This window comes from Citrus sinensis, chromosome 3, assembly GCF_022201045.2.
Source record: "Citrus sinensis cultivar Valencia sweet orange chromosome 3, DVS_A1.0, whole genome shotgun sequence".
NCBI lineage: Eukaryota > Viridiplantae > Streptophyta > Magnoliopsida > Sapindales > Rutaceae > Citrus > Citrus sinensis.
In genome coordinates, this window is record NC_068558.1 from 38201775 (window position 1) to 38220814 (window position 19040).

Here is a 19040-nt window from a genome sequence, read left to right on the forward strand (position 1 = left end):
TAAAAAAGTACTTCGGAAACAAAAACACAAGAAACATTCTAAAATTCTAATATTTTATTTAATACGCCTTAATCTTGTCATAAAAAATATTAAAAACCCATACTCATTGCCTTCACTTTAAATTTTGGAAACTCCTAAATCATTTATAGCCTCTATGTTGATGTAATTTGAATATTTAGGTCCAGAAAAAACGGACCAACAACTTCTAAAAATTTAAAAAGAAATCTATTCACAATATATATAAAAAAGTCTCAAAATTTTAACTTATTTATTTATTTAAAAAAAAAAGATAACAAGATATACAAAGCCCAAATCAAACTTTTGGTCCCTTGATTCCTCAAGAACTGAAATAAATAACTAAAATTATTTGCTTAAAAGTCATTCGATTCATAAAACTTCAATTTAATGATAGCGTATTGGAAAAGCTATCCATTGCTTGACCTACAAGTGGGTTGAACAAGTGAAAACAGGATTATGGAAGTATCATTTTTGGAAACCAATTCTGAAAAAACATTACTTTGAGAACAATGCAACTAAAACCAAGTGACCTACAAGCGGCCTAAAATTCCAAATCGAGGTTATATTTTTTTATTTTCCCAAAACATCTCATAATCTTGTACTCCAAGCCATTTTCCAATCCCATTACACTGTCCTAAATATTCAAAAACCCTACTGCCTCCTACTACTCACTCTCACTCATTCTTTTTTACCCCTCGAGACTTCCGACTCACCGCCGTCACCTGAAATTTGTGTCGGTTTCCGATGGAGGAAGTGAGCGAGGGAAAGGACTTTTCGTTTTCCAGGGAGGAGGAAAAGATCCTCGAGTTTTGGAACTCGATCGACGCCTTCAAGACCCAGTTGGACCGCACCCGCTGTCAGCCCGAGTACGTCTTCTACGACGGGCCCCCTTTCGCGACGGGTCTCCCCCACTACGGCCACATACTTGCCGGCACCATCAAGGACATCGTTACCCGTTACCAGTCCATGATGGGTTTCCACGTCACCCGTAGATTTGGCTGGGATTGCCACGGCTTGCCCGTCGAGAATGAGATTGATAAGACCTTGGGGATCAAGAGAAGAGATGATGTTTTCCAAATGGGCATCGATAAGTATAATGAAGCTTGTCGGAGTATTGTTACTAGGTGTGTTATGTATATTTTTCAATTTTCTTTTCTGGGTTTCTGGTTGATTAATGATTTTGTTTGTGATTTTAACGTGACTTTTTTAGCTGTTACATGTTTCAGTTAAGAAATTTAGCTTTTGTATGTTGTTCTTCTGGTTGGCTGAATTGTTTCCTTTTGAAGTAATATGCTATCAGCGAGTTTCATTTCTGGTCTCTTGCAGCTCAATGAAAGTGGAGGTTTATGTAATGTTGTGGTAATTTTGCAAAGAAAGGAGTAGAATAATTTTTAGGATTCTCAATTCTTTTGTGGGATAGGGATTGATTTTAAGCTTCTTTTGTGCCTTTTTCATACAGTAGGTAGGGGTCCTTGGTGGATATTATACATCCAGGGACTAGGTTTACTTCAATTTGTATACAGCAATAAAACAGAGGTTTTATCGTTATGCATTAATTTTTATTTCCATGCTTTAAAAAGATGCTCAGTATATACTTTATTTTCCAAGGTTGAACATGTACTGTTTATGCTTCTTTGGTCATCCTAATCTTATAAGAATATGTTTTTTTTTTTTTTGGTTTCTATATAATGAGTAGAATCGATAGTCAGTATTTGTATATATTCTCTTTTTTTCTTCCTCAATAACTGATGATTTATTTGCCTCTAGATATGTTGAGGAGTGGGAGCAGATTATTACACGGACTGGTAGGTGGATTGATTTTAGAAATGATTACAAGACCATGGACCTGAAATTTATGGAGAGCGTTTGGTGGGTGTTTGCCCAGCTTTATGGGAAGGGGCTTGTTTATAAAGGTTTCAAGGTTAGTTAGTTGCTTCCCTTCTTTCTGGTTTTGATTTTTGTAAGTTAATGCATAATTTTTTTTTTCTGGTTAAAAGATTGTGCTTTTTTTTATCTATTTTTTATTTTTTGTTTATTGGGTGTGGAATCTCTTGTTAATTTGATATGGTCACTTAATTTAGTTTTGAAGGTTTTGTGGAACGTTTGTAGCTACATTAATGACCTGGACATAATTGCCTTAATAGATTTTACCATTCTGATGTGAAATTGTATGTTATTGGTGTGGTTTCTTGATTGTTTGGGATTGGGTGGCCTCTAAATTATTTAATTACTACTTTAATGATTATTATAATGTCAATTGTTTGTAGCAATGTTTTTTGGGTGCCATGGAGCTCATGCTTTGATGGTGCATTGGGCATTAAGAGCAAGCATGATCTGCTAAGATGCGATCAGTTATGCAATAAGATTGAGTGCTTTTATGGATACCAACGCTTGTTAGGTTTAAGTTAATGTTTGTACCCATGGCTATGAGTGTTATTTGCTATGTAGAAACAAGGTTTTTCACAGTGAAGGACTGAATATTTGGACCCTGAGAACATGATTATATGCGTGCATCTTTGTGCGCTTAGATTAGTAAGCGTGGGCGATAAATTATGACTTCATTTTTTTGCTCGTAGAGATAGTAGTTAAATAATTATGTGAGTGTTTTTTTATTAATATTTATTTAGCATATTTTAGGCCGAAACAAAAAATTCATTCTGCTATGATTGTCTATAGATGCAGCAGACATAGGTAGACATGAGTTTTGTGCCTTCAGACGCACTTGGTTTCAATTGGTGGTGTCTCTTATAAAACATATGGTTTCATTTATTAAAATTTCTTTGCTTGGCTCTTAAGGCTTGAACTTTTATGATTTAAAATCTTTTTCCATTGTGAATGCATTCTTACATTTATGGAGAATGAAAGTGAGCTTTTAAAGTGAATGGATACATTTTCCATGATTCTGGCTGGCGGTTGCTTTTAATGTGGGTTCAAATTTATTTGTTGATTATGTTCTTTTAACAGGTCATGCCGTACAGTACTGGTTGCAAGACACCACTGTCTAATTTTGAAGCAGGTCAAAACTATAAGGTTTGCAATTTAACCTTCTTGTGGATTATCTTATGTATCACATCGTGGACATGTGATGCTAAATTGTCTTTGTTACTGTTATTTTTGTTGTTATCTTCCTTTTTAAGGTTGGAATGATCGAGGATTATATATTTTTGCACTAAATGTCTTTTTGATGTAACAGCTTGGCAGCATGATGAATAATAAATATATCTGTTATTTCGTTTCTGGTCCCTGGTCCCCAATGATTTAGATAAAAAAAAAAAGTATTGTGTTTTCTTGTTATAGGTCAAATATTGATATCATCTAATCCCACTCATTTTTAATATAATCTGTGTGATATAGGATGTGCCTGACCCTGAAATAATGGTGTCTTTTCCAATTGTTGGAGATCCAGAGAAGGCAGCTTTTGTGGCATGGACGACGACTCCTTGGACCCTTCCTAGTAATTTAGCCCTCTGTGTCAATGCAAATTTTACATATGTGAAGGTCAGTTACATTTGACTGTTTTTCATTTCTTGATGGGTTGAGATGGAGGTCAATTTTGGCTTATACATTGAAGCATGAAGCCTTTGAGCTTGTGTAAAGCATGAGATCTTCCTTGCTGTATTTTAATGATATACGTAATGTGTAAGAAAGTCAGTGCACTGTTAGTTGTGAGGGTTTGTGTTTTGTATCTGCGTGTGTGTGTATAGCTTGCTTGCATGTGTAAGTGCTAGGTATCTGCACATGCATGCATGCTTGTTGTCACAACAATATAGAGAATTTATTTCTATTTACTAAATTTATATGAGTATTAGCATTGGGGTAGTAAGTTAGTTATAAGACATACCTTACTAATCTGATTTGGTTTTCAATTATTGGTAAGAATAATTTAATCTGGTTATTGTTCTTCTTGATGGAAGAGTATTAGTTGTAGGTGTTGTTGCCCACTTTGTCTATACAGTGGAGATTAGTCTTACTTGTTCACTTATGGATCTCTTGGAGACTTTTTTCTTCTTTTTGTAGACATTTTGTAGATCTTCTGGTAGAAGCTTCTTAACCATTAAACACAAAAAAGAAAATAGACCAAAGAAAAAAAACGAGAACTGATGTATTTGATTATTGAGACATTATTGTGATTTTTTTATGGTTTCAAGTAATCTGGTCTAAAATTAAGCGAATATGCAGGTTCGAAATAAGTACACTGGCAAAATCTATGTAGTTGCTGAGAGTAGGCTGTCAGCACTTCCCAGCGAGAAGCCAAAATCAAGTGCAGCAAACAGACCAGGTGGTGATTCCAAGAAATCAAGTTCCAAGACCAAGGTATCTTCAGGTAAAAAAGCTCAAGATGGAGAGTTAGCCAGATCTGCAGAGAATAATGAATCTTATGAAAAATTGGGAGAAGTCTTCTCAGGGGCTTATTTGGTGGGAAAGAAGTGAGTCTTCTTGTTGTCTACTAGATTCTTTGGTTTATTATTAGCTGTAACTTCTGCGTTTGCAGTTTTTCTTCCAAATGACCTCTGAAACTCCCATGTTTCTGACGTGTGTTATGCCCTTAATTATACATGATTGAAATTTTGTTTGAGAAGACACAGACTTACCTTTGTGGGTATACATGGTTATTATAACAGAAGCTGTTTCCAAGTAAAAGGATTTGAGGGTTGCTCAATTCCTTGTTATTGTTGGATTTTCAAAAGTCCTTTTTCTTATAATTATTCTTAATGGCTCCGGAGAAATTAGGCCTAGTTATGTGATTGGGTGCGGGTGCAAGTTTTTGAGAATTTTGAAGTTCTAAGGGTGAATGTTTATCGCAGGTATGAACCATTATTCGATTATTTCAAAGAGTTCTCCGATGTAGCATTTAGAGTTATTGCGGACAACTATGTAACCAGTGATAGTGGAACTGGAATTGTCCATTGTGCTCCAGCATTTGGTGAAGATGACTACCGTGTCTGCATTGAAAATCAAATAATCAATAAGGTTTGCACTCAAATGCTTTAAACTAAATGTCTGTTATTATCTTACGATGAACAATCATTGGTTTGTGGACTTTTATACAAGTGCTTGTTTTGACATGGACATGAGGTGTTGGCTGTAACTCTCGGTGATCTAGGTATGGAGCATGGATCTATTGTGTGCTACTGAAATATTTGAAGTTCTGATATGTAGTAAACCATGATAGATTTTTTTTTTGTTGATCAAACCATAGACTATGAAGAAGTTCTGAAAAAATTAATCTGTGCAAGCTTCCTGACATAATGAATAGCACCTGCATAATTCTATAATTTTTTTCTGATACATGGTAACGCCAAGTTTTTCTATGGTGGTACATGCTGGTGGTGGACATGACAGGACACATGAGTGATGAGTATGGTTTCCTCAAGCGTTTGGCTAGGTTTTATTTTTCTTTTTATTTATTATTATTATTATTATTTTACATTTGGAGAAATGATTCACAACTAGTAGTTGCAAATAGAATGAGTTTGTTTAAAACATGTTTGTTGTCTTTGAATCAGGGAATGTAGAAAACTTTAATTGCAATTTAAGATTGCTAATTTTATTGGGTTGGAATTATTTATTAAAAAATTTTCTGTTTCTCATCATCTTGTTTCCTTATTTCTTTGCGAACAGTTACCTTGCTTATTTGTTCCTAATTTAAAATATCATTATGATTCTTCTTGCATCATTTGTGAATCCCTATCATCGTATGATTCGAATTTCAAACAGAATTATAGCTTGTAAACTTCCAGCAGTATCAAATTGTTTCAGATTAATTTGTATGCCACACTTGATTTGGAAGAAATAAATGTGCTAAAAAAGAAGAAAAGGTATCAGCAGACAGCATTTCAATCACTTTTTATTTTATTTTATTTTTTGAGATTCCTAGTTCTATGTTCACTGAGTTCTAAAATTGGGACTACTACTGGACTGAGGACCTACAGCCTTGATAGTCAGCAATCTCATAGGATATAAAGATCCTATATAGGTGGCTCCCAAGAGGGAGAATCCGAGGGTCTAACACTTCTTTAAAAGAGAAAAGAAAAGGTTTAAATGAGGGAACAAGTATGCATCTTCTAACCTTGTTGCAGCAGTCGTTGATTATGGATTTGTAATAACAATTCAGCAGTTCCTATATTTGATCCCATTTCTGTTGAGGCATTACCACCTGAGTGCTAGAATAAATTTTAAAATTAAATTTTGCCAGCATTAGAGGAAAGTTAAATCTCATATTCTTCACCGGTTGTCACAAGGCATTTATGCTGTAATTCTGAAGTTTTTTAAGATAACGTGTAAGTTATCTGTTCTACAATGTTATTATACGTGTGTAGTTGGTTGTTTTCCCTGATGCTGTACTGTTCTCTCCATTTGCTTTGGAAGAAACAATTTGCACTTGTGTTGTAATATTTTTGTTCCATTTTTTCTTTTGTGTGTTTTTGGACTTATACTGTTTTGGGGATAGATAAAATAGGTTATTCTATATAATTAGTAGGTAGCATTTAACGGGCTTTTTGTCATTGCCCTTGTGGATCTGTAGTTCACTATTGTATCTTATTTTGCCTTTTACTGAATAAAATTCCTTTTATTTTCTTATAAAAGAAATGATCTTTTGAATTAAACTATTACTATTTTCATCTTCTAAAACTGGTTTGTGGTTTCTTTGTTCTATAGTTCCTTTCACAGGCCTGTTCATTTTTTGCTTTGTTCTGCTTTTGACCAAGAGATTCATCTGTTCTTGTGTTGTAGGGAGAGAATCTGATTGTAGCAGTAGATGATGATGGTTGCTTTACTGGGAAAATTACCGACTTTAGTGGGTGCTATGTCAAGGATGCAGATAAGGACATTATTGAAGCCTTGAAGGTGAGGATTATACAAGATTGCCTTAACCAACAATGATTTTACGTATGTTGTGGCGGAAATGCAGTTTGTGTTACACAATTTGGTATTCTGATATTTTATTGTCATTGCTGTTAGAGCATGATTGATAGTTAATAATGGATTCTCTAGTTGACGTCATTGGCATTGTCATTGCTGTTGATGTTAACTTTTTGTTTCAATTTAAAGCAGAAAGAAATGGATTTGAGTGATTAACCTGCACATAACTCCTGTATTTGGATTTGTAACCCTCTTTTTAGGTGGGTTTTAGTATTCTTTATTACTTTTGTCAAAATAAAAAGGAAAAATGAAAATCGCAGGATTAGAATTCTAGTTGTTCTTGGTAGGAATTATAGTTTTTTATCTGTGGAGATGGGTCTGGTCTGTTGATCTTTCTCCTTGTTTTACAAAAGTTCTTTGTATTTGTTTAGGCAAAAGGCAGGCTTGTTAAGACTGGAAGCCTTACCCATTCTTATCCTTTTTGTTGGAGATCTGATACTCCTCTTATCTATAGAGCTGTTCCTAGTTGGTAATGCTTCTTTACCATCATCTCCTTGCTTTCAATTGCTTTGCAGTATATTGATTATTGTTCCCTTTTTTTATGATTTAATCTCTCACATCTGATTTATTGCAGGTTAATTTAGGTGGGAACTTTTGTTTTATTTCAATTTTACATTCCAATGTAGACATCCGTTTGTGTTTAGGTTTAAAATTTTATTATAGTTCGATGTGAGATTTACGTTGTTTTATCACATCTATTTACATCCAATTTCTCCGTCAATTGTATCATCTTGCTAAGTATAAGCCTGATCTGGAGTTGGAATTTCATATAAAGTATTCTGATACATGTTTCTTAGTTCAAAAGATTTCACCCTATGAACTGCCTACATGGTTTATCATTTTAGTCATTCATTCAATGAATTCAGTATTGCAATTGTTCTGAATCACTTTGTTATCTATCCAGGTTTGTCCGAGTAGAAACGTTGAAGGAAAAATTGTTAGATAACAACAAACAGACGTACTGGGTTCCTGACTACGTCAAGGTTTGATATATTTCTGCAAACCCTTATCTGTTGTTTTTAGGGTGCATGGTAATAATTGTGCTTATGGTGTGGGTTCATGCTTTTAATGAGATTGGGTAGCACTTTCTACGATTACCTTAGTTATGCGTCTGCTTTTAATGTGATTAGGTAGTACTTTCTACAATTTCCTTAGCCATCCATCTGCATTTAATGTGATTGGGTAGCACTTTCTATATTTACCTTTGTTATCCGTCCTGGAAGAATCTGCCATTTTTGTTTTTGGAACTGAAATAGGGGAGGGCTTTTTGCCACCATGAATGAACTCATTCTCGTGAATTTAAGCATGTTGAGTGGTGAAAAAGATTTCTTCAGTAAAGGAGTGGTTTTCTGATCATTAGATTATAGCTTTTGTTGGTTGATCATCCTTTTTAATGTGAGGTGGCCAACAGTATATGATGGGAATACAAGCTTATATTATGTCCAGGGTTAACATAGACTCAAAATGTTGACATGTTGTAGAAGGCCAGGAGAATCATTCCTGCAAAAAGTTGTAAACCTTGGAAGGATTTAATACACTTGAGATATTAAAATTTGTCATTTGGCATTTTTATGGGTTTTCAGTTTCTATAGAATTCTGGATTCTTCTTTATCTTATGGGAATAGGGGCTGTTCTACTGTAAAATTGGATGTTCTTTTTGTATAGGACCTATGCAATAGAGATTTTGGTATAACAAATATCATAATGTTGAGATGGTCCTCTGGTTTATCTCCCTATCCTTTTTTATAATATAGGAAGTTTCATATCCTTGAAGAAGTATGCATGGGAGAATCCATGTCCTGAATTTGTTATAGAAGCTTAGAGAGCTCTTATACGAGGTTGAACTGTGATATTTTCCTGGCTGCTGGCTGTCATGTTACTGTGACTTACTGTATGGCGTGAAAGTGTTTGCCATTAACCAAGTTTTGTATTTCTTTTTTCCCCAAAAACCTTATTGTAGATGTTGTGAAAGGCAGCTGAAAATGCAACTTAAAATTTTGTTGACATGTTACAGGAAAAGCGATTTCACAATTGGCTGGAAAATGCAAGAGACTGGGCTGTCAGCCGAAGTAGGTTTTGGGGCACTCCTCTTCCTGTATGGACAAGTGAAGATGGTGAGGAAATAATAGTCGTTGATTCCGTAGATAAACTTGAAAAGCTATCTGGTGAAAAGGTTTGGTCTCTTTTGCTTTTTTCCATCATTTTCTGTGTTGGACCATTGTGATTCTTTAGCTGGCCATGGTTGCAATGTACTATAATCAATTTAATGTGGAGTGTAGACTGGTGAAAGCTTGAGTTCTTAAGTCCACCATGTTAAAAACTACTTTAGGTTGCATCTCTTAGAGGTTAAAAAGATTATTTCTTCTTATTGATGATTTGCATTTCATTAGAGTGGTTAATCTGTCCTTAGGGGTGAAATTATTGAGTTTCGGATGTAATCTCTTGGTGTTAATTTTCCATCATTTTATAACCGGCTTTTTCTCCAGTAGTAATAAGGAGTGGTAATGGTGGATGTAAGTCTTAGTTATTATGAAGCTAAAAGGAGACTGAAATCCATATTTTTGGTAAAGGAATAAAGGCTAAAAAGAAGTGTTCGTATTTTTGAAGGGAAAATCGTGGATAATATTGAAGATTTGTGGGATAGATCCGTCTTCTTGCTTTGTTTTGGGCTTAGTGTCTAAGGAGTTTTGGGATTCATCATTTTTCTTCATTCATCTAAACTGGGTGGTGGTTTTGAGATAGGATGTTGAAGTTAGCATAGTGTTCTATAGGGGTGGATGTCTATGCTTTTGTACAGCACTAAAAGCTTTTCTTTTTGCTTACTTTGTGGATAACTTGTCCACTCGCTATTTTGGTTTTTCTCCATTAGTACACTTTTAAAAAATGGAAAAGAAAAATATTTGAGTTGGTCATTCCAGCATTCAAACCTGCTTAATGATCTTCGCTTTACAGAAGTCTGTTGACAAGCGCATTTGACCATTGCATCTGCCTCTATTTTCGTACCAAGCAATGTGGGAGGAACCTGTTACTTGCGTTCTCTGTACAAATCCATTAAACTAATTTAAGTTAATATTAGTTTGATAAAACCCAAGCTAATTCTTCTTCTCACTCTCTTCGTCTTGCTGATGAGAAGCAAAGTATGCCTTTTTTGACTGTGAGAAGATTCATCAAAGGGTGTAACAAGTTGTCCACAGAGAAAAGTTACATCCCAAGGGGTTACTTTTCTTTAATAACGGTGTAAAAAACTCAAAAACACTTTGAAATAAAAATATCTAATCAATTTTGAAAGTCTAGAAGAGTCCTGAAAATAAATTACTCCCAGTTGTGATAATTAAAGCGGAAAGGTATATCTTGGGATCTTGAGAAAATTGAAACCAAGTACCTTGCTTTGTCCATAAAGGCTGAACTACCAAAAGGATGCTATTATTACACATCCTTGTGATGCCCTTTGTTTATTAGTACCTTAGAAGCATGAAATTTTTATTGAGCAAAGCTATAGATGGGAGCCGCCTGGCAAAAATAAGAGGCCGAAAATAGATTAGTCAATGGTCACCAATCTGTAAGGTGCTGCGGGATTGAAAATACATTCGGGAATAGCTGATTATTTCTTTCTTCCTTTTTTTTAGTTTTTTCATTTCCTTTTATGTTTTTATGTTTTGGTGCTCTTCAGTCTTTTGATGACATACAATATTTTAGTTTTATTTTACTGCAAGAAAGAAAATAATTAGATTGAAAATTTTGCTAATATGAAGAATATTTAGAATTTGTGGACCTGCACTTTTTCATTCACTCTGACTGCACTGATTCGTTGCTGTGCAGATTTTTGATTTGCACCGTCATAATATTGATCATATCACAATCCCGTCCAGTCGAGGTCCAGAATTTGGTCTTCTTCGACGCATAGAAGATGTAAGACTACTGGCCTTGGGTACTGCCACGCAGTGTACCTATGTTTGCATGCCATTTTAGTGAGTTATTAGTTGATTGTATGCATTCTTTAAAATTTCTAGCCATTTGTAATTGGATTTATGGTTTTCTATTTGCAGGTATTTGATTGCTGGTTTGAAAGCGGATCTATGCCTTATGCTTATATTCATTATCCGTTTGAGAATGCTGAACATTTTGAGAACAACTTTCCTGGGCAATTCATTGCTGAAGGGCTGGACCAAACACGTGGATGGTTGGTCCTCTCTCCCTTTGATATATAAGTTCACAGTACTTGTCAGATTGGACAGTTGATGTTTATCATTGCTGATTATGTAATTAGTTAAATCTTTCTTCTGCATTACTGCTCTTACATATCAAATCTCACTTACTAGAATAGAGTCAATTACCAACTCTTTCACCTTATCTTACGTATTTCTTCTAATTTGTTTGTTTATTTATATGAAAGTCCTTTACAACTTAATCTTCTTATAGATAGTCCTTCTTGATTAAATATATAGATCAATTTTTGGAGAGCCACATCCTTTTCCCACAAAACAAAAGGAGTACAGAGCTCTCCAAATTAATTTACTCTGGCTGTGAATTTTCATTCTTAAGGTTTTGACCATGCAGGTTCTATACTCTCATGGTGTTATCTACTGCATTATTTGGGAAACCTGCATTTAGGAATCTCATCTGCAATGGACTTGTCCTGGCTGAGGATGGAAAAAAGATGAGTAAAAAGCTGAAGAACTATCCATCACCTGTAGAAGTGATAAATGATTATGGTGCTGTAAGTCTTCGATTTTAAACTTTTATCTTAATACGTACCATTTTTGTTCCCTTGTTTTTTGCCTTCAACGAAGTGGCTTCTATTTTCTTTGAAGAGCTTAAACTACTTATTTCTCGCTTATTTTGCAGGATGCGTTACGATTGTACCTCATAAATTCTCCAGTTGTGCGTGCTGAGACCTTACGGTTCAAAAGGGATGGAGTGTTTGCAGTTGTGAGTATTGTTTCTCAGTTACTATATCTTAGCTTATGTGTCTGGCTTTTTTCATGATCTTTTCTTCAATATTGTAAATGCCAATATTTTTATTTTTCAGTTACTAATGCAAATGTCTATTCTCATCCAGGTCAAAGATGTTTTTCTGCCATGGTATAATGCGTATAGGTTCCTTGTTCAGAATGCAAAGAGACTTGAGATTGAGGGAGGTGCTCCCTTCATTCCTCTTGATCTAGCAACGCTTCAAAAGTCATCAAATGTGCTTGACCAATGGATCAACTCAGCCACTCAGAGTCTTGTTCATTTTGTCCGCCAAGAAATGGAGGGATATAGACTTTACACAGTTAACTATCTATTAACCCTACTTGGACTGTTCATACTGTTGGCTTCTTTGATAATAAATTAGATGGTATTGTTTTTAGAATTCTATGTATTGTATGTTAATAGGTTTCATCAGTTTTCCTCCAATCATCCCTTAAATTGGTTTAATTTTTTGTATTTCATATTGGAAAATATTGGATGTTGAAATACCCTTACAGATTCTTATCAAATATTTGTTCTTAGAATATTCTTACAGTCTTGGTCATTTTTTTCGCCTTACCTTTGTGGTTATTGTAAGTAGGGTACTTATTCATGGTAATAGCACTAAAAAATGTTTATGCATGTTTTATAGGTGGTTCCCTATCTTTTGAAGTTTCTTGACAACCTTACAAATATTTATGTACGATTTAATCGCAAGAGACTGAAAGGCCGATCTGGAGAAGATGACTGTCGTATAGCTCTCTCAACTCTTTACAATGTATGATTTCACTAAATCTGAAATCTGTTGCTTAACTTGTTGTAGACTGCTTGGTATGAGGTGGTTGAGAATATGGTCTTATCATGAGCTACAATATAAGATGGTTTAATGTTTTAGCTTTGCTTGTTATATCTATTAATAATCTGTATGTTTATTGCCCAGTATCTTGCATGAATGCTTCATTTGGTGTATGATTTGCTAATAGAGGTTTAATACAGTAAGTAGCTGTTGGGAAATTGTGGTAAAATTTAGTGGAACAGAATACTTTGTGATAGATTTTTATTTCGGTTTCTTGACTCGAGTTAACCACTCCACTAGTTAGCAGCTGTTTGGAAATTGTACTAAACTTTGTTGGAACAGAATACTTTGTGATAGATTTTTATCTTGACACGAGCTAACCACTCCATTGATGTACGATATGTGTTTTCAAAATGTATGTAATCATGATTAAATTTTCTATATGGGTGGCTAGATAGAATTACTAAAAGGTTTTGATAATTTTAGTTACACTAAGTATAAAAAAGGCACCATTCCAGAATAAACAGAGTACTAAAAAAAAAAAGGCCACATGATTATGGTGATAAATTGCATTAGAAAATTCATGAATAAGGGTTAAGCATCCTTAAAATTGTGCAACTTTTGTTTCTACTTAGGATGCAAATGCGTAAAGCCGAGGTAAATGCTTAGCTACTCAGTGTAATTGATCATCAGAGTGGGAGCTATTAAAGCTCAGTTTGATGTATATTTAGAGAAGTTCAAGTTTTGTTAATTACTTATGCCAAGCCAATTGAAGTTTGAATTTCAACTGAAAATATTACTTTTTTTCCTTTGAAATTTTAATTTCAATATATGTGTAAAACTCTACAATGCATGGTCCTTAGTCTTTTCCGATTGTGAAAAAGAAACGCTTTTTTGTGTCTTTTAAGGAAGGTGAGATTTTGGATGAATTATTTTGAGACATAGATCTAGTAGTTTAAGGTGTTTCATATTTGTTTCCTCATCTCTGTGAATTTGCTTTAAGCAGTGTGTCATTTTGTTAAATGAGAAATATTTGCCCCTATGTTTCTTTCTATTGATACGTAATTCCTCCTGTTAAAAATCCAAAATGCCTGGCTCCAAAGTCTTCCTGTTTTTTTGATTGATATATCAAGTCTCTAAAAGTTGTGGTCTGTATCAGAATTTTCTAAACCACAACCTTTCAGTATAGAAATCTTATATTGCTTTTCCAGAGAAGTATTTTACATATTAATTTGGCTAATGGATGATGTATAAGTTGGCACATAAAGTTTTATTTGTTTATTTTTTTTAATTGAATGTATAACTTATGTGTTTCTGCCTTGGAAATTTCGGGAGCTTGTATGTATTTGGGGTCATAAAAATATAATTTTAAAAAGTGGGTGCCATGTTATCTATAGATATTTTTCATTATGTCCACATCTCTGTTGATATCTTGGCTATAGCTGTTATCATAAGTGTTAACTATGCTGTTGTTGAGCAGAAATGATAATGAAAGTTCAACTTGTCTGACATTTTTCTACTCCTGTGGTTCTCAGGTGCTTTTAACTTCATGTAAAGTGATGGCTCCATTCACTCCGTTCTTCACTGAAGCTCTTTATCAAAATATGAGAAAGGTTGGCAGTGGATCGGAGGAAAGCATTCACTTTTGCAGTTTTCCCAAGGAAGAAGGAAAGGTTCTATTGATGTCTCTTCTAATCTAGTTGATTTTGTCTGGTTGACATGATTTATGATTCATCTTAGTTTCACGTTTCCATACATTTTCAACATGATCTAGTTTGATAGCATCCTGTAAGTCTCTCCAAAGTGTAATGATATGAAGCATTTTTTAAGTTTGAATAAAATAATTTTTTATCGTTGAAGCACCCTTAGATATAACTTCAAAATGCTAATCACCTATGCTATTTTCAATGTGTCATGGTGTTATCTGTCTGACAAAATTTATCAAACAATTACAAACAAGTTTCTTTTCTTCCTATTAAAAAAAATGTAACTGTTATGAAATATCTCAATTTCAATTTTAAACGATGAAGTAAATTTCCTCATCTTTCTTCAATAACCAAATCTAGACAATCAAATATGTTTATATGTTCCTGATTTTGTTATTACTTTTCAACAATTCTGATCGTTTATCCGAAATTCTTTGCTTTACTAGTAGCAACATTTGTTAACAGCTTTTTTGATGGTGCTGCCCAAAATTTTCCTACTTTTTGAAGTTTTGGTGATTACTATTGAGAAAAGCTATGGTTTAATTCAGGGATTGAAGCTGTATTAGTACTAGCTTAGCTGAATTTTCAGAAATCTTTACCATTTCTAGGTCTTCTCAGCTATTTAATTATATTTTTTCCCTCTATGCCACTATTAGAGAGATGAACGTATCGAGCAAAGTGTTTTGAGGATGATGACGATCATTGATCTTGCACGCAATATTCGTGAGCGCCACAACAAGCCTCTTAAATCACCACTAAGGTTTGCTTTATACTTCTGTTGTTGTTCACACTTTGGAATAATTTCTTATTTTTGGTATCTTTGCTTTGTCGTAAGCTTTTCCTATCTTTTTCTTTCCTAATTCTTAGTCTTGTTCTTGGAATGCAGGGAAATGATAGTAGTTCATCCTGATGCAGAATTTCTTGATGACATAGCTGGAAAACTAAAAGAGGTCTGTGAATAACATGGCTACTGTGTACTATTATGGTTAGCTTGTAGCCTTGCCGTTGTAATAGTAATTGTTGAGTTTGTTCATTTACTTGTTTTTCAAATTGTTTTGGTTGCATATTTTTCTATTTAACAGTTGCTCTTGCCTCGAAATTTGTTGCTTATGCTTCTTTTGTTTTCTTTGTCTTCGTACCCCCCACCCCCAAAAAAAAAAAACAAGAATGTCATTGAGTTTAGAAACTATCTTGGACCAAATATGCTTTCTAGAGCAGTTCATCTTTTGTTCTCTCCTTGGCTTTTGATTTATGTAGTTATTTCCATTACAGTATGTGCTTGAGGAACTCAATGTAAGATCACTTGTGCCATGTAATGACACTTTGAAGTATGCTTCTTTACGTGCAGAGCCTGATTTTAGGTATGTAAATTGTTACTTCCTTCAAAATGTTGTGGATTTCTGTTATGTTTTTACAAGAACTCTCATGTGATTGTTCCTTGTAGTGTGTTGGGTAAGCGGCTTGGGAGATCAATGGGAGTTGTTGCTAAGGAAGTCAAAGCAATGTCTCAGGAAGATATCTTAGCTTTTGAGAAGTCTGGAGAAGTAACTATTGCAACACACTGTTTGCAGCTGGCTGATATTAAGGTGCTTCCTCTTTATTTGTATGTGTAAAACTGCCTGGGAACCAATAATATGCCGTGTTGATGAAAAGGGTGTCAATTTTCATGTAAGGAGGGTTTTCTTAGTGACAAAGTGGCATTTGTGTTTTTTCTTTTTGTGTCTATTTACTCTTAAAAGTTTTGGGCATTTTGTGGGAATTTGTTATTTTTTTATTACTCTTTCTGAAAGTGATAATTTTGAGAGTTTTCCTTCCATCCGTGGTGAAACGATAAGATTTTAACTCATGACATTTGCTTTAGGGGCACTAAAAAACATTAACTGGTCAAATCTTGCATTCTTCACTGATATGCTACTGTTAATTATGTTCTTTTACATTAGGTCGTCCGGGAATTTAAACGCCCTGATGGTGTGACTGAGAAGGAAATTGATGCTGCTGGAGATGGTATGCGTGAGGAAAAAGATTGATGCTACTGGTATATGCAACTTATATTCTTAGCTAGCAACCAATGGTTATTTTTTATATGTTTTAGGTGATGTTTTGGTGATTTTGGATTTGCGTCCCGATGAGTCATTGTTTGAAGCTGGCGTTGCCCGTGAGGTATTTTATTGTCAATTTGCTACTCCAAGATGTATATTTATTTCAAGAGTAATGCTAGGGATCCCAACAATCAAGTCCCAACTTGAGTCCCAATTGATGTGTCATTTATCTAGTGGATGGTAGAATATTAATTTTATCACTTATGCAATTCACTGACCAGTAGATGAAGGCAGCATAACAATTGGTAACTGTTGAGATCCCAATCATTATTGTTATTTTTATTACTAGTTTTAAGTTCACTATAATAGGCATGCTATTTTTTATAATGAATTTCTTTTTGGAAATTATGTTACATGAGTCAGATAAACAGTGCCAAAACTCTCAGATAATACTAATATGTGAATGATTGGTGCCAGAGATCCATTTAACAAAGAAAAAGATGTTTCTGATAAATGATTTTCTCAAATTCACCTACTGTAGGTTGTTAATAGAATTCAGAAGTTACGGAAAAAAATTGCCCTTGAGCCTACAGATGTTGTGGAGGTTTACTTTGAATCATTGGATGAAGACAAATCGGTGTCCCAACAAGTCTTGAATTCACAGGTGACTCTTTCTTGATATATGGGATATGTCTTTTGTTCTATTTATCTGTTAATGTAAAATGGCTGTAATTGTTTATTCATGACATTGGCTGTCCTCATATTGGAATGATTTTATCTGGATTTGTTGCTTTATGAGTTGCCGGGATTTGTGAAACCTGACAGGAGCTTAATTATCCCTTTTTTTTATGTGTATTGAGTGGATATGCTTAATTAGATACTTTCTTGATATCTTGATGTTTGGTTTGGCTTGTTCATCTCACGCGGGGCATATACATTGTCTTTGATTTTTTTTTTTAGATGGATTATTATATTGTTGATGCATTCTACTCTCTCTGTGATTCTTTTGATTGGTGCCCCTTTCTCTCTATTTGATCCTTTTCACTCTGTCTCTCTTTGATTCTTTTACCTAGTGTATCTCTCTTCAGTTCTTTTAGATGGTCTGGATTATTGAAGTTTCTCCCAAGCATTCCCCTCTCTGGGTCTGTGGAACTTTTAGGTGGTGTATATTGTAGAAGCATTCCACTTTCGCCAGCGTTTCTCTCTTTTCTCTTTCACTTTCCATAATATTGTCCACAATTTTTCTGAGTGTTCTTTTTTATATTTGTTATCATATATTTATTTACTCATTTTTCACTTATGTTTGTAATAACCTAGTATCTTCTGATGTCTTGACAGAGTAGCTTCTCTGAATTTGTGGTACCTATGTTTCTTAACTAATTGTGTGTTATGTGCAGGAACACTACATCAGAGACGCAATTGGTTCTCCATTGCTTCCTTCCAGTACCCTGCCATCACATGCGGTAAGTTGTTTGCACTAATGACTGCTGTTTCGTTCATACATTCTGGATCCCCTTCACATTGATGCCTGCTGTTTATTTGTTTGGTTTTAGTTTCTTTTCTGTTTGAGAAAATGTTAAATTGTTAAAACTTGCATATAATGCATACAAAATTTATAAAGTGGAGGGACTGGGTTTTTTTTTTCCCTTTTTCTCCTCCCAAATAGACATCTTAGTTCCATGACAGTAGCCAGCTTTCGTTTCCACTTGTTACAAGTATTTCAGAAGTGGGTTTAAGTGAACCGTTTTTATGTTTTTCTTGGTATTTTCCTATAACTTTTAATGGTTCTTGTCGTGCAAAACCCAGGTTATCATTGGGGAGGAGAGTTTCCATGGCATATCAAATTTGTCCTTTAAAATTAGCTTGACAAGACCAGCACTGGTGTTCAACTCAGATTCTATTCTTGCATTATATTCAGGTTGGACCTCTCCCCCGTCTCGCTATTTGTGTGTGAGAATGTGTTTCTGCATTTTTTTCGTGCATGTATTACAGCTTTGTCATTTAATGTTTTGCAGGAAACACAAAGTTCCTGCAAGGCCTGCAGATTTACTTGCTATCAAGAGATCATTCCAATTTGAAGTCTGAGTTTCTACTTGGAAATGGCAAGGTAGATTTTGCTCTCCAAAAATTATGCTTCACTGAAGGTAATAAGGTGTAGCACATTTAGTTATCTCATCGACCTTATGCCTGTTCTTTTTCTTTTTTGGCAGATAATGGTTGATTGCATTGAAAATCAGCCTCTGGTGAATTTGGTGTTGGGAGAACATGTATTCTTGTCGGTTGGCGATTACTATGTGAGGACAAAAACTGGGTGATACTTCATTCTTTACTTGTGATTACTTTAATTCTTATCAGTGATAACATAACAAAATGATAATTAGCTACACAAAAGTGTTACATGCTGGGAGGTGTTACTCTTATTCTCTTTTTAATTGTATAGTTCAGTAAATACTAGAGAATTTTACTAAATATGGAAGCCGTTCGAATTTCAAGTCATTTCTAATCGTTTGGCATTTTTGGTTAAACTTTGGATGCATGTCACTTGTTTCAAAATTTTGTGTAATCTATTTGTAGTTTGGTCAAATATTAAGGGCTCTGAATTCTGAG

The 19040-nt window shown here is 34.4% G+C and overlaps 1 protein-coding gene across 1 annotated transcript; it reads left to right on the forward strand.

Moving 5' to 3' along the window:
* The first annotated feature begins 508 nt into the window (after window positions 1–508).
* Window positions 509–18929, forward strand: LOC102621177 (isoleucine--tRNA ligase, cytoplasmic). The gene is made up of 28 exons (XM_006494123.4): window positions 509–1142; window positions 1786–1939; window positions 2983–3048; window positions 3373–3516; window positions 4198–4445; window positions 4824–4989; window positions 6754–6867; window positions 7314–7411; window positions 7847–7925; window positions 8957–9115; window positions 10762–10851; window positions 10989–11122; window positions 11500–11659; window positions 11788–11871; window positions 12002–12214; window positions 12545–12670; window positions 14224–14361; window positions 15051–15154; window positions 15281–15344; window positions 15667–15755; window positions 15839–15980; window positions 16335–16398; window positions 16487–16554; window positions 16975–17097; window positions 17831–17896; window positions 18240–18351; window positions 18449–18540; window positions 18644–18929. The coding sequence occupies exons 1-28, from the start codon at window positions 763–765 to the stop codon at window positions 18746–18748; spliced, it is 3582 nt and encodes a 1193-aa protein (XP_006494186.2). The 5' UTR covers window positions 509–762; the 3' UTR covers window positions 18749–18929.
* The last annotated feature ends 111 nt before the right edge of the window (window positions 18930–19040 follow it).

Bases quoted from the DNA above. Each gene is read 5' to 3' on its own strand.
- LOC102621177 (XM_006494123.4), top strand. From the start codon at position 763: ATGGAGGAAGTGAGCGAGGGAAAGGACTTTTCGTTTTCCAGGGAGGAG. The intron at 4,990-6,753 runs GTTTGCACTCAA...CTTGTGTTGTAG, and splicing joins AAAATCAAATAATCAATAAG to GGAGAGAATCTGATTGTAGC. The intron at 16,399-16,486 runs GTATGCGTGAGG...TATATGTTTTAG, and splicing joins AATTGATGCTGCTGGAGATG to GTGATGTTTTGGTGATTTTG.